Raw genomic sequence first — 22,460 nt, 5'->3', positions numbered from 1 at the left:
TATTTGCTTAATTTTTCTTTCATATCACTTTCTCTCTCTTTGTCCTCTCATCACACTTTCTCTCTCATAACACTTTTTCTCTCATCATACTTTCTCTCTCCTTAATTTTTCCCATTATATATTCTCTCTCCTAATTTCTCTTATCACACTTTCTCTCTCTTTATTCTCGCTCATCATACTTTCTCTTTCATCATATTTTTTCTCTCCTCATCTTCTCTTATCATGCTTTCTCTCCTATTAAGCGCGTGTGTGCCATCATGGTTTCTCTCCCATTACACTATCTTTCCTCTTTTTTTTTTGCGCATCATACTTTCTCTCTCTCCTCAATCTCTCCCATCAAACACTTTCTCTCATCACACTTTCTCTCTCTTCATTCTCTCCCATCACACTTTTTTCTTCATCATATTTTCTCTCTTCTTATCCTTTCTCATCATGCTATCTCTTTCCTTATTTTTCTCATCACACTTTTCCTATCTTTAATTTTTACCATCATATTATCTCTCTCATCATTCTTTCTTATCATTTAGTTATCTCATATTTAACTTTCTCTCACATCTATTTTTTTTTCTTTTATTTTTCTCTAAGGGTAAAATAGGAAATTTTAATTTATTTCGATAGAAAATATTCAACTAACCAAACATTAGTTTAAGAGTGATATCCATATTTATACCCATTCCCATTCCACAATACTATAATTTCTATTCTTATTTTGATTTTTAGGAAAGAATCAAGCACCACCTAACCCTCTGTTTGGATGAGGTGAGTGAAAGTTCATTAACGGAAGGAGAAGGGTGGGGAAGCGAGGGAAAAGGAGGGGAAGTAAAATATTTATATCCTTGTTTAGGAGGGAGGGAAGGTTCATTAACGTAGCATGTGTTACAGTGTTTGGGAGTAAAGTGAAGATAATGAAGGTTAAATATATAACGTTACAAAATTATTCTCACTTTTATTAAAGACTTATGCGTTCAAGAACCTAGTGCATATTACATACATTTATTGGTTAAGACTTAAGTATTCAAGCAATTGTAGCTCATTTGTTAAAGTAGGTGTCGACGTCAGTGTCAGTGTAGAAGTCAGCCTCGGTGTCAACATCAAAGTCAGTATCAACATTGAAGTCAGTGTCAGCATCGAAGTCGGCGTCAACGTTGGTGTCGACGAAGTATGAGCGTCGGACGGTGTGGGTTAGATGATGTAAGTGTTTTTCATCGCGATGTAAAGAATACCTAAAATAATAATTTTTGAAATTAATATAATAAAATAGAGATAAAATTGAAACATAAATTTTTTAAATTCTCCTACCCTTCCTTACATTTCAAATTACGATATAAAAAATTCTTTCATTTTATATATAAGAAAGATTAAAATTTATCTTTCCTTACTTTTTCTTTCAGTAATTCACTTGCCATAAATCCTAAACCCTAAACCCTAAACTCAATCAGAGTTTTAAGTTTCCTTATACTTTTTCTTTACCCCTCCCGCACCTCCTTCCGAACAATACATAAATGAAGGGTATATGGGCTATTTAAAGAAATAGTTAAAATAGAAGGGTAAAATGAAATTTATGAAATTTTGTACGAGTCTCGGTGCCCTACCCGCCCTCGCGATCTCTTCGTCCTCGGCAGCTAGCGGCGGCCGCCGTTTCCTCCTTTCTCGTGGTCACCATCTACGCCGCTTCGCTTGGCACGACACAAGAGCGAAGGGCGCAGCAAGCAGTCATCACTTCCTCCTACCTCTTCATCAGCCATCACAGTCCCCGCGCTCTCCTGAAAGGAAGCGGGAGTTCATAAGGAGATCTTGGATCGCAACAGAAGTGCTCCAGTTGTATATTTTAGTTGCCTGTTCGTATTTCTTCAGTATTTTCCGTTTCAAGTTGAAAATTTCTTGATCTTCAGCCTGAAATTTCTGAGCATCTCCAGTTTAATTAGCGTACAAATGCGGCATATGAAGCAACAAGTCATTTCCCATACCGTATGATCATTAGGGTTCATATCCGGTTAAGCGAAGTCATGAAAGAGCAAAACTATTCTCCTACCCAGTTAGATTCTGAACAACAAGTTATATTGGAAGTTGCAAATTCTTACTGATATATCAATAAAAAGACACCATTTTTAGTTCAAGATGTCAGCGAAATGGCGTGCTATCCAGCACAGGCATCAGTACACTTACAACTCGGTCATTTTTCCAAAGTCCTTTATTGAAGCCTTGAATCTTGTGTCCTCGGAGGCTTCCTCCTGGCCATCGGATTTCTTTTCCCAATTGAAAATTTTGATCTCCTTGAATTCAACCTACTCCCAGCTTGTGGCTGTCAAAGATCTTTCTTCAGCCTTCGTTCAGTTGCTTGCCTTTCCTGGTGTGGCTGATGGCACACTTGCCAAAGCTACAAGGCTTTATCTTGAGATCCTCTTCCTAGATAATTCCCTACCTCTTCACCGGACACTGATCTCTGCATTGTTGAGGAGCCAGAAGATTTCTTCCATTATTGGTCAGTGTTTATTATCTCTTTGTGAGGAGTATGCTATTACAGGAAAAAGAGGAAAGAAGCGATTTTTGGTTGCACGAGCAGTGCTATCCTTGATAAGCTACCCCAAGTTAGCATTTTTGAATGAGATTGTGGAGAAATGTTCAGGCTTTGTGGCGACTGATATTGTTGCTGGGTTGGGAAATGTTGTTTTAGATGTTCGGCATGGATGCTGTCCCTCACCCATGGTGATGGAGCAATGCCAGGATTCAATGTCTTGCTTGTACTACTTGCTTCAGAGATATCCTAATATATTTGTTGGTTCAGAGGATTCTTATGTTTTTTTTAAGAGCATAGTAGAAGCTATTTTAAATGTTCTCAAGTCACCATTTTTTTCCCGGGACTGTTTGGTGGCAGCAGGTGTTAGCTTCTGTGCAGCCATTCAGGCTTTTATGAGTGCTGAGGAGGTCTGTAACTTTATTTCAAGAGAATTCTTTGATCTGATTAGTAAAGGTTCAGGCACAGGGAATTTGGTGATGGAAAAACTATTTCACAATGAAAATTGGAGTTTGCATATTCAGGAATTCTCAGTTCTAGCAAGGCTCTGTTTGCTCAGAGGAATGTTAACTGCCATTCCTAGGAATGTCCTCAACATGCATCTTACTCAACCTAATAATGGTTCATTTTGGACTATATTGTATGATGGGACACTTCCTGAGCTCTGCAAGTACTGTGAGAACCCAATCGATAGCCATTTCAATTTCCATGCCCTCACAGTCACTCAGATATGTCTGCAACAAGTGAAAACGTCTTTGTCGTCTGGCCTGACTGATTCCTGTGGTGATTACAGTCCCTTTTCTGAAGATACAATGTACCGTATACTTAGGATCATTTGGAATAATCTTGAAGACCCTTTAAGTCAGACCGTCAAGCAGGTTCATCTTATTTTTGATCTACTTTTGGACATTGAATCCTATATTTCACTAGGTGATGGTAATTCTGGAAAAAAGCTATTTTTACATAAGATCGCAGGAGATCTTCTTTGCTTAGGGCCTCGTTGCAAGGGTAGATATGCTCCTTTAGCATCTCTCACCAAACGATTGGGTGCAAAGACACTTCTAGATTTGAATCCGAAACTTCTTTTGGAGACAGCTTATGCCTATGTGGATGATGATGTTTGCTGTGCTGCTACATCGTTTTTGAAATTCTTCCTTGAATGTCTACGGGATGAATGTTGGAGCCATCATGGTATTGAGAGAGGATATGATGTGTTCAGGGATCTCTGCCTACCCCCTGTGTTGCATGGACTTGTTTCTGGTAATGTGAAACTCAGATCAAACTTAAATACCTATGCACTTCCAACTGTGCTTGAGGTTGATACAGATAGCATATTCTCAATGCTTGGTTTTATCTCAATTGGACCTAGCATAAAAGAATCCATCAATGTGGATCTGAAGATTGAGCAATGTGTTGCTGCATTGGTTTCTTTGCTTAAGGTTACACGCATGCTTGCACTTATTGAGGGGGATATTGATTTGGAGTGTTATAATACACAAAAGGATAATTTTGAATCTTCTGACTTAGTTGCTCTACTATGCATAAAGGGTATTACTGTTAGAGTTCCTGCTGTTTGGTTTACTTTAGCATTGAAACATGCTGATCATAATCTACGGATAGATGCTGCTGAGTCCCTCTTTTTAAACCCCAAGACATCTACTGTACCTTCTGCATTTGAGCTCAGCTTGATGAGAACTGTGGTGCCATTGAATATGAGGTGTAGCTCCACAGCTTTTCAGATGAAATGGACAAGCTTGTTTAGGAAATTTTTTGCAAGAGTTCGCACAGCGTTGGAGAGGCTTGTCAAACAAGGTTTTTGGAAGCCTGATACATGCTGTGATAGGAAAAAAGTTGCTAATCAGGACCCTGCTAGGGACCTTGCCATCAGCAGAGCAGAAGATCTTTTCTATTTTATGAAGTGGTTTAGTAGCTTTCTTTTTCGTTCATGTTATCCTTCAGCTCCATATGAGAGGAAAACAATGGCCATGCAACTCATTTTGGTGATGATTGATGCATGGCCTATAGTTACTCCCCAGAGGATTCATCATCTCTATCCATATGATGAAGCTGTTATTTCTCCAGATGCAACACTTGCACTTGTGGGATCTGTAATTGATAGTTGGGATAAACTCAGAGAAAGTTCCTTCCATATCCTTTTATGCTTTCCAACTCCACTCCCTGGAATTTCATCCATTGATTCAGTGTATGTTCTGATCCAGTGGGCTAGAAAACTTGTTTGCAGCCCACGTGTTAGAGAAAGTGATGCAGGTGCTCTAAGTTTTCGTCTCATATTTAAAAAATATGTATTAGGTCTTGGTTGGGAACTTGGAGTGTCTGAGGAAGCTAGCTGCCTCAGTCCTCAAAGGAATGGATATTTATACTATAAATCAAGCAATCCTATCATTAAATACTTGTCATCATTGATTGAATGGCTATGTATTGTTGTAGAAGAAGGTGAAAAAGATCTCTCTGAAGCATGCAAGAAGAGCTTCGTTCATGGAGTTTTGCTCACCCTTCGATACACATTTGAGGAATTGGATTGGAGTTCTTCTATGGTTCAATCAAGTATTACTGAACTAAGGTGCTTATTGGAGATGCTTCTAGACCTAATTATGAGAATAACTTCTTTGGCTCTTTGGGTGGTCTCTGCAGATGCATGGTCTATGCCCTATGATATAGATGATACAATAGATGACTCTGCTTTTCTTTCAAATTTATCATTTGGTGTAACTGCACCTGAATCTGTATCTGATCAAGGGGACAATTTTTTTGCATCTGAAGATAATGTAAGACCAGCACAACAAGTTGTTATGGTTGGTTGTTGGCTTGCAATGAAAGAGGTAAGAGAGTTGTAATCTGTTCATTGGTTTCTAACTTGCTAACTGTAGGTTAAGAAACACTTGTTTTGTTCTACAAACCTATAACTCTAACTGTCATTTACCAAAGTTGGACGTTATTTTTTTTCCCTGAATGATAACATTCTTGTTAATTTATTTTCTTACATCATAGTTGATTTACCTGTATCATATAATAGTAATGGCAGTTGTAGTATCAATAGTATCCAATATCCACAATGATCTCTAACTTAAAATTATCCAAGACATCATCTTCACATTTGCCAACGGCATATCTCCTAGCAGTTTATCTCTTTTGCCTTCTTTTTTAGTTTGCTTGTATGGTTCTAATAATGCAATTTTTTCCTTTGCCATCTATTTTGCTAATCTTTGGCAGAACACCCCACAGTCCAAATCCACTAGGGCTTACTCCTTGTATGAGTAAAATACTGAAACAACATGCTGTTCCCTAGCTATCTGGTTCAACTATGATTTTATCCGTCCATTGAACTATATTTTTAAGTACTCAGATCATATATTAGTTTCAGAAATGCAGAAAAAGAAAAAAAGTTTAAAATGAGTGGAATGCTGTAAAATATCAGTTTGTATTTGTTGATCTGAACCCTAAAAGCATTTTAATTCTTACCTGCAATTTGCCAAAGGTATAAGCTGAGGTGAATCCACCTAGTTGCAACCAAGACTATTCTAATCTGAGTAGGTTTGTAGCCAGACTATCTCACCTAAAAATCTTTTATGTAAACCTCTACTGCATTTATCAAGCTTGATACTGATTGCTTACATAATATGAAGCACCTCTACCACATTTATAAAGCTTGATTATCATTATATACATAATGTAAGTCAGTGTGCTTCACTAGCTTTTTTACTTTTTTATCAGATGTTGAAATTTCTTTAATGTTTTCTTTTACAGATCAGTCTTCTTTTAGGCACCATAATTAGAAAAATACCGTTGCCTAGTTGTACACTTTTAGATTCATCTGAGCATGCTGATGCCCCTGGAAGATCTAATGAAGTTGATATGTCTACTCTAACTGATGGTGTGCTCGATCTGGTCCAATTAGAGACTATCGGGAACCATTTTTTGCAAGTTCTTCTGAAAATGAAGCATAATGGTGCAATCGATAAAACAAGGGCTGGCTTTACTGCTCTTTGTAACCGTCTCCTTTGCTCTAATGATTCAAGGTACTCTTCAACTATAATTTTTGAAAGCTTCCTATTTTCTTATAAGTATTTATATGTCTTCCTGTACTGAATGTAATGAAATTGTAGTTGATCATAGACAGAGATCTATTTGTGCAGTAAAGTTTCTGGATATTGTCACAAGATGGTTCAAGCTGTCAACTGACATTATTAAATTTACAACTGAAGTTTATCTGCCTTCATTTTGGAATACAATTCAATAAGAAAATTCATTTTGAGTATATAACTAGATTTGTCTTTATAATAAACTATTGGTTAGCAAATTCCATCTTCAAGTTAATAATTATGATATATAGCACTAAATATATTTCCTTCTAGGCTTAACAAAATGACTGAGTCTTGGATGGAACAACTCATGGAGAGAACTACTGCAAAGGGGCAAACAGTGGATGATTTACTGAGGAGGAGTGCAGGAATTCCCGCTGCATTCATTGCCTTCTTTCTATCAGAGCCAGAAGGAACACCAAAGAAACTACTTCCAAGGGCATTGCATTGGCTCATAGAGATTGCAAACAAATCATTGTCAAATAGCTCTGAATTTGGTTGCAATAAAAAAGAAACCATTTTAATGGAGAAGCCTTCAAGATCGGCTGATGATTCTGAACTGGAAGGTTTAACGACTGTGTCTGCAAATACAAAGAAATCTCAAATCATAAATGAGAGTGTGGTACCCACAGTCCATGCACTTAATGTTCTAAGAGCGGCTTTCAATGACACAAATTTATCTGCTGATACATCAGGCTTTTGTGCTGAGGCTATGATTGTTTCTATACGTTCTTTCCTATCTCCTTATTGGGAGGTAAGGAACAGTGCATGCCTTGCATATACAAGCTTGCTTCGTCGTATGCTTGGATTTTTTAACATACAAAAACGTGAATCACAACGTAGGGCATTAACTGGGCATGAGTTCTTCCATAGGTATGGCATCTCCAAACTTTGATTTTGATAATACTTATCAGATTGATCATCAGTGAAACACAGTTAGACTTATTCTAGTAGTATTGAGTTTGTTTCTGTCACACTATGCAACATTTCTGAAAAGATTTATCGCTGTTATTATATTTAGATTGTTTTGTTATCTACTATGTTGTGTCTCTATAGGTGTAAATGAGTAAAGTTGTTCTTGACAATGTTCAAGCTGGTATTTCAAAAAGCTTGTCGACCTTTATGTCTGCCTCAATTGATATAAAAAATTTCTCGTTCAACCTTTTTTTATAGAAAAACTTGCAAATTTTTTTTAAGGTTAATTATGCAAAATTTTTACCCATGAACAGGCTCCAAATTGAGACAACTATACGGAAGGAGCTTGTTCACAATTCAGATGTTTATTTATGCCATTCTTTATTATTTTCTAATTTTTACAAGGCTACTACAATTTTGTAACCTTTTATTAATAAAATACATGTGAACTAACATTTCCTGGCTCACATCTAACATTTAGTTCATGATAACACACTAAACGCTGTTATCATGGGTTTAAATCTCATTCTGTGCTGTGCCATGGATGAAACATGTGGTTCTGCTAGTGGACCAAAATTGAAACTAGGTTGACACAATTATCCATTTTGCTTACTTTACCCAATTCTTATTATCCCTTGCTTATCTGGTGTTAGTAGCCTTCTTTTTGACACATTTGGGAGAAATTCAGCTAACAATGTGCAAGAATGGAGATAGTGGTTGAGGTCAAGATGAGGGTACCAAACAAAGAGCCAAAGGCCTGAATGAGCATGGTGGCTTTGCATAGGCTTTTAAAATGGCAGGCGATAATAGTTCAATCATGCTTTGAGATTAGCAATGTATGCGTTAGCAGCAAATGTATGGAATAAATGATCAGGAAAAGCAGAGCAGGCACAAGAAGCTGGAGAACCTCTAATCAGACAAATGTTAATTAATAGGTATATTACATATATTATGTGATAACTTGGTTCAGCACACATGTGCTTAACTTTAACCTGATTTGGCTATGGTTTGACCCAAATTTAGTGTACAAATCATATTTGTAATTTCACCCATTATAGATTTAATTGATCTCAATTGAAGCTATTAGATTGAAAACTAGGTCCATATCATTTGACCCATGCCAACCTATGCCAAGTTGGCACCCATACTCTATTGCTTTCAGCATATACTGAAACCAATATCAAAACTACATATTTAAACTTGGGTTTTATACTCATCTATGCAAGGAATAAGATGTCAAGCCATGTCGGTCGATGCGGGTGGAATTTATTGTTATGTCTGCCAACCGACACCGAAACCATTAGGCATCTGGCTCAGAGCTACGAGTGGTAGTAGCCCTGCAGAGGCTTCATGGCCCGGTGAGGTTGCTGCGAGAGGCCCTACTTGGACGTGAGGCCTCCGCGAGGGCACAGAGGCAACCACGACCTTGTGGCAGCCTCGTGGTAGCCTTTGTGAGGTTGTGGAGGCCAAGTGTGGCTATCGTGACCTTGTGGGCCTAGCTGCGGCCTTTCAATGGCAAGCCGTTGCGACCTATAATACTATTTTTTTTTCTCCTCCATTCGTCCATGAGTAAAGCGAGAAGAAAAACCTCTTTTAAAATATACTTCTACTAATGAATTAAATTATTCTATATATAGATTTGTTTTAAATTAATCAAAATAAATCCAAATTGAATCTAGTGTAAATCTACTTCATCTTGTTAATCCTAAATTGACTTTTACTCAATAAACATCAAACAATTCACGAGATAATATCAAAACTTAAACTCAACATCTCAAATATAACTTAATAATAAACATTTAAAGCAATCAAATATAAATAAAAATATTTTTATATTAACACAAGTACCGAAACAGTTTTGACACGATACGATATGGTGCTGAAACCGTATCATTTCGGTCGTAAACTGAAATTTTGATAGCTCAAAATTTTAAACCTTGCATCTATGTACTTGGATAAATATATTACTAATGGAGAAAAGGGCAAGATAATTTACAAATGAACCTTAATGTCATATTCTACTCTTTTTTTTTGCTATGGCAAAATAAAACTCCAGTCTATATTGTATAATGCTTAACAGCTAGACGGTTAGAAAATAGGGAGGATAGGTGGTAAGGGAGAGATATAAACAGTGCAAGGAAAGAAAGGGAATCCTCCAATCTTGGTCACTTTGGAAGATAAGAACAAGAAGAGAAGTTAGAATTGCTTTCCCATTTTTTTTTAATTTCTTTTTCCACATCTGCCCTTCCTTGGTTTACTTCTTTTGAACGCTCAATATTGCATTAGAGTTTGTTCTTCATTGGACCTCTAATCTTGGCTTGCCTTCTCCTGGTAATACAAGAGCAGGAAACAAAGTCCTTCCTTGGCCTATTAGCCCACAAATAGATGGCGAGGGCTCACCTCCTTTGACGAGGCCATATAGCAGTGGTGGGAGAGTGACGGAGATTGATTACTACGTTACACGTAAAATATACCAGATTTGATCGTCATTTCTCTTTGCAGTTTTGGGGAGATGAGATTTAAAAAAAAAAACCAGATTTGGTTTTCCATACATTCCTTTGTCGGTATAAGGTGATGCTAGTTGAGTGTTTAATGTTAAAATTATTTCTCATTCTAAACCAATGCAATTAAGCTATTATTTAGTCGAGTGTTAAGCTTGTTTACAAAATGTTTTTTTTGTTTGTTTGTGACCCTCGTCTAATGTTTTTGTAATAACAACAATACTGGGGTCTCTTTATTGACAATTAGATTTGGAGGATGCTTCTTGGCTTTGATACATATATATATGTATGTATATATTGCCAACTTGAACTTAGATCTCATTTCTTATTATATAATACGGTATATTAATAAATCTAATGTACTACATCATAATTGTTAGAGTGCTTGGATTGAAAGAATTATCAAGTGTGTGAATATTGTTTGTACTTGTGAATAGAATGCCAATCTACTCTTGCTGTGATCCTAGCAAGATCACAACAAGAGTTAGGGTGGAAATTACACGAAAGCATAAACATAAGCATACCAAAATGTGACACAGGCGTTTAATGCGGTTTGACAGTCCATAGGCTCCTACTCTATATGACCTATGATCCTTTTGGTGGATCACTCTGAAATCCTCTATAGTTTCTCCTTCACAGTCAAGTATCGAGTTGATTGCAAAGAATACAGGAGGATTACAAAGGTGTAGGGTTTTGCAACAAGGCTTAAGAAAAATAACAATAAGTTGTTGATCAATCTTTTATTTTGTTTTTTCATAACCTTTAGAAACCTTTTAAAGTCTTCTCCCTACAATGACTTCTTGACATAATCCTGATATGCTGGTTAAGGTTCAAAATCTTGAGTTGTGTCGAAGTTTCGGTCTGTCTGGAACGATAAGTATCACGCCGATGTTTGATGCATGTGCCGATAATGGATTGGATTTGATGAAGGAAGAAGATGAAGCATAAGGAGTCTGTGCCGAGCATGGTTTTAAATCTTGTACCATGCCGGGTGAAATCGTCGAAACATATCATTTTGATAAATTATCAAAACTTGATACAACTCAACACAGACAATGTCTCCTTCCGTTGTTTCATCTCCTTCCTCTTTCAACCTCCAATCTGTCATTGACACTAGGTATTAGAGCGCCAACACAATATTGGAATACTATCTTTCCGGTCAAAAATTGAAATTACAACACGTCTCAAGATTTTGGTGCTGAGTGGTATCGAGTTTTGGTGATTTATTGGAATGATACGCTTCAATCGTTTCGCCTGACGTAGTACGAGATTGTACACCATGATGCTAGTAACTATTAGTTAATTGGTTGGCACGATCAGTTTCCTGATTGATAGAACTTTATCTGTTTAATTTAGTATGGTGTCTTTAAATCTATCTCTTGTAACATTGGTCAATTGCTCTTCTAAACTTTGACTAATACCCTTGGATCACGATCATTTTTGTAACTTCTCATCTAGCTCGCATTAGTGATTGCTTATAGGAACTAGTCAATTATTCAACAGAGAACACAATTTTGTTAGTTTTTGAGTTGACTACCCAATCAATAAGTTGACTAAAGGACTCCACCAGATTTGTATGTTGACTATGACCCATCTAATCGTGTCCACCTAAATTGAGATCTATCCTCGCTTGAGTACATTTGGTCTCAACTCTCAGCTCACCATGCAGTCGTCTTCTGCCACAAGGTCATCTCCCGTAAAATTCTCATCCCTTAAATGTACCCAAGAGTTTGCTCTTTTTTGGTGTCATCCTTCTTGTTCCGGTTATATAGTTCGCCTCCATCCATCTCTCGTAAGCTTCTCTTCTCGCGAATACACTGAGCCTTTACATGCTCTGCTTACATAATCTGCCTCCCAAGCACAATTGCACTCTAATGCTCCTTGTCTTGCTGCTCCTTGGGTGTTTTATATCACCCTTCTTTAATCTACATGAGCTCGAGCTATCATGTAATTATGTCTGGCCATGTTAAATAGTCTTAAAATGTGTATCCACCAAATCCTTGCACACTCAAACACGTTAAATCACGAGGCAAGATCTAACTTAAATCTTTTGCCCAAATATTAAAACTTATTGCACTAAACTAGTTGGGGCATGATTGCATCAAAAATCTTCCCTTTTTGATGTTTAATAATCCGTTAAAATTAGGGAAAAACTAGCATATTGAATGAAATGCAACACAACAAATGAGACTTAATCCTAGGCTTGTCCTTCAATTAAGCTCTTCCTTCTGCCAAAAATTAAACTTCAAACCCTTAAAGTTTCATATACTTGTCCCCTCTAAACACGATGATTGTGTCTCTTACTAAATCCGTCTTCCCTTTGAACATTAAAAATATTGCACCATGTGAACCTTGGGTTTCTACTTGATTATGAATGTTTTTGTTGATCTATCAACTCTTGCCCAGTGCCCGTCAATTGACAATCTGAAACAATCGATTACATACCACAGAACTATTGTGCCAATGTTTATAAATTTACCACAAATTCTAATAAATATAAAATTTTGTGGACAATTTTTTTATGTCAACTTAACACATAAAATTAGTTTTTTTTTGAAAAATTATATTATATTTTCAAAATTGATCAAAATTTCAAAAATTACATAATAAATCAATCATGACATCTCACTTTGTTTCTAGCATTGTAAAAAAGAGGTTCTTTCTACAATTTTGTGAGATGTAAAGGTTATCCCTCTATAGCTATGTTATCATGCAATGCTACCTAATAGATAAAATATCAAGTTAACCACATACTTAATCTGAATGTAATTCATATGGTTGATAGTTCTAGGTTTCTCTATAGGTTAATTATTGATTTTGGCACTCAAAATAAATTAGGGTCAATAAATTAACTAAATGCCTTTTGGAAATTAATTTGCTTAAACCTTCCTAATTTTAGGTTGTCCATTAGTAGTTTTACTATGGAATTCATTCTTAGGTTTGCTAAATTTGACTTCGACTTTCAATCATAATATTCAATTATTAAAAAATTTCTTCTAAGATAGCCTTTAGATTTTGACCTATTCCCTTAGTTTTATATTTTCAGTCTTTAATTTTTCAAAATTAGTCTTAAAGAATCACTTTCTTATTTTTCTTCTAATGTGCCAACTAGTTCCTTTAAAGACAAATTCTTTCTTCAAAGTTGGCATAAAAATCTACTTAATGATGAAATAATTAACTTTTTAGAGGATAACTTGTTTTACCTAACTTACCATGTCATCATTCGTAGGGGATGTAGTTTCCCCTTCACTAAGGCTCCCATGACTTTTGTCTTCAGATGAGGTGCTGACATTGTTATCTATTGCCATAAAAGGGATGTTTGCCCGATGTTTGCATTCTTCTAATAAAGAAGCTCTGTCAACCACGTGGCTTTTAGATTTCCCTTTTTCATTTTTCTTTAACAGAGCGCATTGGTCCTTCAAATGCCTTTTTTCATTGAAATTGAAAGATTTTAACTTTCTCTTGCCCTTTTTCTTCCTTAAAACTTTTTCTTCTTTAGCATTCTCTTGACATTTTATGTTTCTCACTTTTCTTAGCAATTATGTTTCTTCGTTTTGTGTATGGAAGAAAATTATAATGGAAAATCAGGTGATTCTAGCTGTCGTTTAATCCTCCCTGTATTCTTTTGTGTTGTTGCTAGGGCTAAATTGTCTCTCTTGTTGTTTTCTTCTTTTTCTGGCAAAGTTGCAAGTGTAGACTCATGTGGTAGAAAATAAATCTACCTACCTCGAGGTCCTTTGACATATAAAAGGAATACCTTTGAGACCCATTGTGTTGTCCTCGGGAATGCATTTATGGCACTCCTTAACACATCTTGGTTGGATATTGTGGATATTGTATCTTCGATACTTACCAAACCATTGATCAATTCTTTTAGTTGGCATGGAGCTTTGTCACAGATTCTCCTCTTTCTAATTTCACATTGTTTATCTAATTTCTTAGGAAATATCTTTTTGCAAACTTTGCTTCTAAGGTTCCTTTGTGTAACTCCACCAGTTTGTCCCATAATTCTTTGGCAGATTGGTAAGTACCGACTCGATTGATTTTTTCTATTGGTAGTGCGCTTAAGATGGGATACTCAACTTTGCTATTTGCCTTGTATTCATCTGTTTGTTTCTTGGTCTAGCGGTGATCTTCCAAATCATCTATGTGATCACCAAACATCTCTGTTCATGTTCCTAGGCATCTCAAAACCATGTTTCATGATTACTATTAGCTCAAAATCAATTTGAAAAATAATTCCATTCGGTGCTTTGACATGGAAAATTCTCTTTTAAATTTTGGTGGATGAATATTTGATTTGACCATCCCATTTGATGCCTTTTCCCAGCGTTTAGTCTATAGAAGAGCGAAGGTTGCTCTGATTGGATTGAAAGGATGGTTGGTAAAGGAGGGTGTTCGCGCCTATGAATTAAAAATTGATCTATTCTTATTGTGATCTTAGCAAGGGCACAACAGATCTTAGTTGTGGAAATTAAATAAATAAACATGAACATACCACAATACGACATAGGTGTTTGATGTGGTTCGATACCTTCCAGACTTCTACTCCACAACTTGTGATCCTTTTAGTAGATCACTTATGTAATCTTCTATGCTTTCTCCTTTACGGTTAGATACTGGAGGCGAAAAAATCTCTTACAAATTGATCACAAAGAATATGGGTGGTTTATAGCAACCATGCTAGGATTTTGCAATAAAGCTTAAGAAAAATAAGTTGATTGATTGATAGAGAGCTTATCCGTATGTTGTGTTACGTTGTCGTTGAATTTGTCTCTTGTACCATAAGTCGACTGCTCTTCTAAACTTTTATCAATTCCCTTGGATTATGATCGTTTCATGCTAGCGACTTCTTCATCCAACCTACATTTGACAATAGTTGACTTTTTAATAGAGAACATAATTTTGTTAGTTGCTGAGTCGACTACATAGTTGACTCAACCATCAATCGATGGAAGGACTCCTGCAACTGACTAGTATATTGATTATGACTCATCTAATAATCGATGTTGCCTAAGTTGAGGTCTACTTTTGCCCAAGTATATTTGGTCTTAACTCTTAGCTCATTGTGCAACAATTGTCTTCCATCATATGACCATCTTTTATCAAACTTCTTTCCTTTAGATGCATCAAGTCTTCTACTTTCTCCCTCTGTCATCCTTTTCGCTCCTCTTATGTAGTCTAGCTAGATGGTTTGCCTCTAGCCATCTCTTATCAAACTTCTCGTCCTTCAAATGCACAGAACCCTTAAATTTCTCCTAGTGTCATCCTTAATGTTCCGCATAGTCTGCCTCTAGCTATCTCTTATCAAACTTCTCGTCCCTCAAATGCACAGAGCCCTTAAATTTCTCCTAGTGTCATCCTTCATGTTCCGCTTATGTAGTTCACTTTTTGGTACAATTGCACTATGATATTTCTCATCCTATAGTCCTTTGGGTGTTTCGTGTTGACCTTCCCCGATCTATACAGGCTTGAACCCCCATGGGCATAACTGAGGTGGTAAGTGGATGAAGGTTTGCCACTTGAGATCGAGGGGTCGAACCTCTGGGCTGGTGGAGTGTAAATCCCTACACCTTGTGTAACTCACCCCCCATCCACTTGCCTCCTTAGTCACTATAATTCTGGGGTGGGCTGTTGGGGGCGTGCGCTTTTCCTTTTGTCACATGAGCCATCGGGTAACCATGAATTTGGTTGTGCCAAGTTGTCTCAATTTGTGTATCCATCGAGTTACTGTACATTTGAACACATTTTAAATCACAAGACAAGGCCTAATTTAAATCCTTCGCTTAAACATCAAAACTCATGGTCGTATTGGACAACTTGAGGCATGATTGCACCAGAAAAATTATGTTAAGTCTATGTAATACATTTATTCTTTTATATTCTTAATACCTTTGTGTATGCTAAGAATATTAATTTTGTATTTAGTATTTCTTATTTCTATCACTTGGAAAGTCTAAAATACCAGTGCTTGTGCCGGTAGCTTAGTGGAATTGTAGAATTCCAATGTCTATTGGTGTACAATGTGTCAGTATGAGATGTTGCTAGTTGGCACTGACCAACAGGAAGGAAGAGGAATAAGAGGAAGAAGTGAAAAGGAAAATATACTTGAGGCTCTCAAACATCCTCTTTTCATGACACGCAGCCTATGGCCTCACCAATTTGTCCTCTTTTGCTGGAGCTTCATTTTCCACTTCCGACATGGTGCTTGAGTTAGTTGTCAGTCTATCTCATGAGTTTTTTAGATTCATCTTCTGGAATTTCCACCAAGTTTGGGTGTCGATGTCTCTATGTAATGCTTTATATTGAAGACAAATGAAATTAAAAACAGCGATCAATTTATCTTCTAAATCAAAACAAATAGGATATCACTCATATTGTCTCCTAATCTTCCCTTGCACATTCCCACACTTTTTTTGTAATCCTCAGAGATGGAGATAATGACAGTGGACATTCTTATGTTTCTCAATTGCTTCTCTTCCTAACCTTTTGTTAAACTCTTCCAATCTCCTTGTTACCTCGCTTTATCTTTCTTTTCTACTGTTTTTATTTGCAAAATTAAGAAGTTTTTTTTTAAATTTTAACTTGGCCGATTTGAATTAGAATCAGCCAATATGTAATGGTTAAACTCTTCCAATCTCCTTGATGCATTGGAGGCATCATTTCTCAAGATAGCTTTAGCAAAAGTGCATTAAGGCTATTTCTATGATCATTGATTTTTTATTTTATTTTATTTTTTTTAAGCTTAGAGTTTGATAACTTCTTCCGGATTGGAAATGCTGATCAGTGATGCAAGGACAGTAAGTGGTTATAATAAATTCCAGCTTTTGTTTGCTATAAGGTTCTGATAATTGCCAGCTCTGAAATCTCTTTATATTTGCAGCACTTCATAATGCATTCGGTCATTTGTCTTGTATTATTTGGTATTTTTCTTATGAAGTTGTAAATTAATTTGGAAGACATTTTAGTTTTAGAAATGAGCTCAGAGGGACAGAGAAAATAGTCTTCATACTTGTACATGTAACATTGTGTTAGATATCTAAACTGCATTTGCTATCCAGCTTCAGCAAGATTGAGTAGCCTTATTCCAGCCATGAGTCTGGATAATATGTCATCCTTCAACCAATTAATCCTTTTCTAGACTTGCAAGCCATTGTTCATTTCTTACACATTATGCTTATCCATTCATCAAATCATTTCTAAGGTGCCATCCAATTCCATCTAATCCTTCAAAGCTAACTGAATGCTCTATCTTGAATATAATCTTAGATGTTGAAAGTTGACAAATTCCATCCATTGACATAGAACTCATCATCACAGTAAGGGCCCTGACCTCTGTCTCCAACAAACCTGAACTAGGCATTTTAGCACTGACTCCACTGCTTCGTATCCCCGTCTCTGCCACCTTGAAGAAGAATGCCACTTCGTCCCACATCACCCTACAGTGTTGCTGTGATTGATCAACACTGACCCCCATTCCTTGTCTTTTGAAGGAAAAGAACCCTATCCGGCTATTGGATCTGGTACGAGATTCTTTGATCCAATATAAGATGAGCAAACTTCTAAAGAGGAGAGATTCAAGTATAATACAACGCGCATCAAATCTAAGTTGGTTATAACAAATTGCAAAAGAGGAGCAAAGAAACTGTCAAGTATAACCATCTCAATAGTCAATTGTGATCTGCACATGGTAACTTTAATTGCGAGTAGGTGAGCTCACCAAATATAATCACAACCTCTTCTTTAAAATTAACTTTATTTATGTGGTTCGTTTAGTCAACAATTTTGCTTTTAATTAAATTTTTCTCAGAACCCTTAAAGTGTACCATACCTTTAGTCAATACATCATACCATAGTAGTTCGTTTTTAAAAGAACCTCTACCCTTTGTTTCATCCATTCAATTCTAATATAATTTGGTTCTTTACAATTCCCTTCCCTCATGCAAGAACAGAGATGCACAATTCTATTCACATGCCACCTCTATCAGTGTTGTTAAAATTTACGAACAGGGGTTTCTACGTATTCTTCATATAAAATTTTTATAGATTATTTGAAATTAATATGTTGAAGTATATCAAAAATTTAAGCTGCCACCATCTTCCCAGAATGTCTCTTATACTGGACATGGCATGATTCTCTATTATGTGAAAGATAACTTGGCCACTGTTTTTTTAAATAGGTACCCAGCTTTGCATTCTTTCCTGCTCAGTGAACTAAAGGTTGCTACTGAACTGCTTGGTGATGGATGCTCCAGCTATCTAGAATCAAACATTGCAAAAGCTATTCATCCAAGCTTGTGCCCAATTCTTATTCTCTTAAGCAGGCTTAAACCGTCAGCTACTAGCAGTGGTGCTGATGATGCTTTGGACCCCTCCTTATTTATTCCTTTTATTCAGAGATGTGCAACCCAAAGTAATCTCCGAGTTCGTGTTCTAGCTTCAAGAGCTTTAACTGGCCTGGTATCTGTTGAAAAACTCCAGACTGTCATTTGCAGTGTTGTTCATGATTTATCTCATGAAAGACGTCAACTGGCAAAATCCAGTGAAGAAGCTTCTTTGAGCCTCTATCAGTCTGCTAATGTGGGTAATGGATTTGGAAATGCATCCACTCGTACTATATCTTTCAACTCAATTCATGGACTTCTACTACAGCTATCTTCTCTTCTTGAAAATAACTGCAGAGGCTTACCTGATTTGCCAATGAAAGAAGAGATTCTGGGTGAACTGATTGATGTCTTATTCCATTGTAATTGGATTGGAAGAACCAGGTCATGCTCTTGTCCTATCTTAAATAGCTCTTACATACATGTTCTAGATCTTATGCTTGATATCTCAAAATCATACACAAGCCAGCATTCCACAAGAATCAGATGCTTGCTTCTTCAACTATCTTTGGAATGCCTGGATGAAGATAAAAATCCTATGTTGGCATGGTACGATCCAACTATTGTTGAACTCAGGAGGCAGGCAACTTTATCCTATTTCAACTGCCTAATGGGAAGAAATTATGTTGTTCCAGAGGCATGCAGCCAGTTATTAAATATGTCTTCACCAGATGTGCCGAACCAGGAGGTGCTTGATGTTGGCCCCTCTGTGTCTGAACTTCAGAAAATGATACTGTCCTCCATTCTTGATCCTACTTATGAAGTTCAACTTGCAGCACTGAAGAAGCTTCTTCAGTTGGTCAATTCGCTCACTCTTAGTTGCCAGAGTGGTGTCTTGCATATGTGGGCTAGGTCCAATTTGCATTCTGTGCTGATTAAGTTGCTATTTCTGGAAGAGAATCCCAAATGCACCTATTATGCACTGAAGGTTTTCTTTAATTGGAACACTCAGCAACTTGAGAAACCAACTGATTTGCAATGCAGTATTGCTGCTGATTGTGATTTTCTGTTCAGGTTATGGGACCGGTTGGTCAATATATATGGAACAGTAAAGCTTATAAAGACCCGAGAAATTACACTGTGCTGCATGGGTGTTTGCGTTAAACAGTTTGTCCATTTGCTTAATAGCTCTTTGTTCAATGGTGAATATCAGATAATAGAAGAGCCTGCCAATAATATTAGTGAAGGTAACCAATCTGCTAAGTGGATGGGAGCCTTGAGATGCATTGATTTTTTTGTTACCCTAGTTAACAGTCATAGTGCACCATCTGAGCCAGTGAACTTGCGGAAGGCAGCTGCAGAAGCCATAATAGCTTCAGGATTACTTGCAGAACTTATGCCAATTGCTTTAATTGTGTCGAACAACCATGCCGCCTATGAAGAAACTGACAATATCAGTATTGAAAATTTTTTTGAATGGCACTCATCTGAGGCTGTTAGCTTCTATGCTTGCAGGATACTGGATCTGTGGTTCTCATGTATCCAACTTTTGGAGGATGAGGATAATGGGCTTAGACAAAAACTTGCAAAGGATGTTCATAATTGCATAGCAACAGACAGAATCTTCAACACTGTACCTACCCAAGTGGATAGAGTAATTGAATTGAGTTTCAATTTTCTTTCTTCAGCGTGTGGTCACTGGTTTGAGTACATGAAATACCTGGCAAACTGGGTTTTGAGAACGGGTAGTTCTGTGAGTTCTTGTGTAGATCTAGTCCGACAAGTATTTGACAAAGAAATTGATAATCATCATGAAGAGAAACTTTTGATATGTCAGTTGTGCTGTCTTCATTTAGGGAATCTATTAGCATCAAATTCCTCAGAGGTTCAAGTTAATCATCAAGGTTTCAGTTACAGCTGCATCCAGAAGTTTTCTTTAGTTATGAGATTAAGATTTTTAAGGCAGTTGATATCATTTTCTAAGAGCTTCCCTGAAACCGAGGGAATAACAGACTGGATTGGAGGCATAGGTAATCACAAGAATGCGTTTGTTTGTGTGTACACTAATCTTCTTGGCATCTATGCACTCTCACAGCCACCACATGAATTGAATAAGCTTGGGTGTCCAACAGATAGTAATAAACTCTACTTACTGGAGTTTGGGGAACTTGAACAAGTAATCAGACCTTTTCTTAGAAACCCTTTGATTAGCAACTTATATGATATGGTGATGGAAGTACATCAAAGGATGCTCGGGGTCTCTCAAACCGGAGACGAATGTTATCGTTTTGATCCTTATTTTCTTCTAAGATGACAACCACACTATGTGGTGAAATCTTGGAGGCACAGGAAGGTCCAATTATATAGCTTTGGAAGATTCTTTTCATGAAGTACACCTACATTCTCCTGGGTTAAGTTATGGAGGCCAATTAGGTAGCTTCGCTTAGTAGGCTGAGAAAGGCCACATTAGCCACAGTAATTTTATTGGGACTATGATCAATGAAATCTGCTAATTGATTTTTGATATGAACAACTAAATTCAACACTTCAGGCTCTGTTTGGAGCCATTTGTAATCTAAACATGACTTATTTCAATCTTGGTTGTGGATGAGAAATAGAAATCATTTCTTCCTTTTGATTTCATTTTTATATACTTTAATTCAAGGGAAGAGATTAATGATTAGGTGGATAGTTTTTTTTGTTGCAATCGGGCCCTCGGTGATCGGATCAAATATAAATTTTAATGTTTGGTAAAGAGTTTAAGTTAATATACATATTGTATTTGATACATATATTTAAGTTATGAAAATTTTGAAAAAATACACATGGAGATGAGTTAACATGGTCAAGGTTGTAGAATTGTGTCTACGGGATGAATAACTTATACAAATTTCAACAAGTTGATAGTAAAATAATAAATAAATTGGTGGGAAAAAAAAAGTGAATACGTTCACTCCTAGTGTCCCCGTCAATTCGTCTCAGGATTAACATGGAGGAGGTAAATTACGGGTGATTATTAATCTTTGGAATAGTGACTAATATATAAGGGAGACATTTACCTCGGTTTTATCGAGATTCGAACCCCAAATTTCATTGATGATAACATCTCATGTGCTAGCCACTAGATTCATTTGAGGGGACTAAAATAATAAATAAATGAACAATCAGTTAGAGTAAGCAATGAAATTAATAAGTGAAATAAATTGAATTAAAAAATAATAAATAAATGAACAACAAAGATGGGAGGATATTTGATACCTTGAGGTCCGTGGAGGTTAAAGAAGGATGACGTGAGACATTCAAGCGACCACAAGATAAGGATGATTAGAGTGTAACTATGCTATGTAGGTGGAGCAAGTAAGCATTCGGGTGAATTCGTAGGATGAGAAGCTTGAGAGAAGATGACCTTGTGACAAAGGAGTGGTGTAGGTAAGCCTTTGGTGAGTTGAGTTTTGAGAGATCTATACTCAAGGGAAAGGATAGATTTCAACATAGGTGGTCTCAACTATTAGGATGATAGTGGATGAGTCAACCCGAGGATGTCTTAAGTTGATTGATGGTTGAATTGATTGAATAATCAACCCAATAGTTTCAACGGACGAACATAATATTTTTGTTTTGATGTTTAAGTCAATTGATTGATGTGTGTTGAACTGATTGAGCAAACAACTTGTGTAACTCAGCTAGTGAATAAAATGTGTCTATTCGAGACCAAGGCTAGAGTCAGTTGGCTAATGCAGCATCCAATAGACTAATGGTAGTCGAGTTGACAAGGAAGACGAATCAAGTTGATCAATCAAGCAGGGGCGGATTTTAGGTTTGGGGGCCCGTATACTAAATGATGAAAAATAATTATTAAACACATTATATAATAATGATCTCTCCAAACTTTCAAATGCATAATATATATTTAGTTGAAATGTGAAAAATAAAGGAGAAAAAAAATAAAATTCAGTCCTATAAAGATTCGAACTCAAAAGATGTGTTAAAATAAAAAAAACAAAACTTACCATTAGACCAGCTATATATATTATATATTGGGATAAAATAATATATATACTAATAAAATTTTAAAAATTTCTCTATAAATATATGTTATTATTAT

General features: G+C 36.4%; 1 protein-coding gene across 2 annotated transcripts; it reads left to right on the top strand.

Annotated features, from left to right (window-relative positions):
• Nucleotides 1–1,567: 1,567 nt before the first annotated feature.
• On the top strand, nt 1,568–20,970 carry LOC122046905 (thyroid adenoma-associated protein homolog). Of its 2 annotated transcripts, XM_042607856.1 has the most exons (5): nt 1,568–1,838; nt 1,917–5,355; nt 6,281–6,552; nt 6,889–7,488; nt 18,212–20,970. In XM_042607856.1, exons 2-5 carry the CDS (start codon nt 2,119–2,121, stop codon nt 20,667–20,669), a joined length of 6,567 nt encoding a protein of 2,188 aa, XP_042463790.1. In that variant the 5' UTR covers nt 1,568–1,838; nt 1,917–2,118; the 3' UTR covers nt 20,670–20,970. The 2 variants fall into 2 exon arrangements, with proteins under 2 accessions (XP_042463790.1, XP_042463789.1); XM_042607855.1 differs by having other exon boundaries at nt 1,568–5,355.
• The last annotated feature ends 1,490 nt before the right edge of the window (nt 20,971–22,460 follow it).

This window comes from Zingiber officinale, chromosome 2B, assembly GCF_018446385.1.
Source record: "Zingiber officinale cultivar Zhangliang chromosome 2B, Zo_v1.1, whole genome shotgun sequence".
Taxonomy (NCBI): domain Eukaryota; kingdom Viridiplantae; phylum Streptophyta; class Magnoliopsida; order Zingiberales; family Zingiberaceae; genus Zingiber; species Zingiber officinale.
Note: the sequence above shows the minus strand (reverse complement) of the source record. Positions and strands in the feature narration are given on the sequence as shown.

Excerpts from the sequence above, each read along its gene's own strand:
- LOC122046905 (XM_042607856.1), top strand. The coding sequence starts at position 2,119 with ATGTCAGCGAAATGGCGTGCTATCCAGCACAGGCATCAGTACACTTAC. Across the intron at positions 5,356-6,280 it reads GTTGGCTTGCAATGAAAGAG|ATCAGTCTTCTTTTAGGCAC; the intron begins GTAAGAGAGTTG and ends TTTCTTTTACAG. Across the intron at positions 7,489-18,211 it reads GGGCATGAGTTCTTCCATAG|GTACCCAGCTTTGCATTCTT; the intron begins GTATGGCATCTC and ends TTTTTTAAATAG.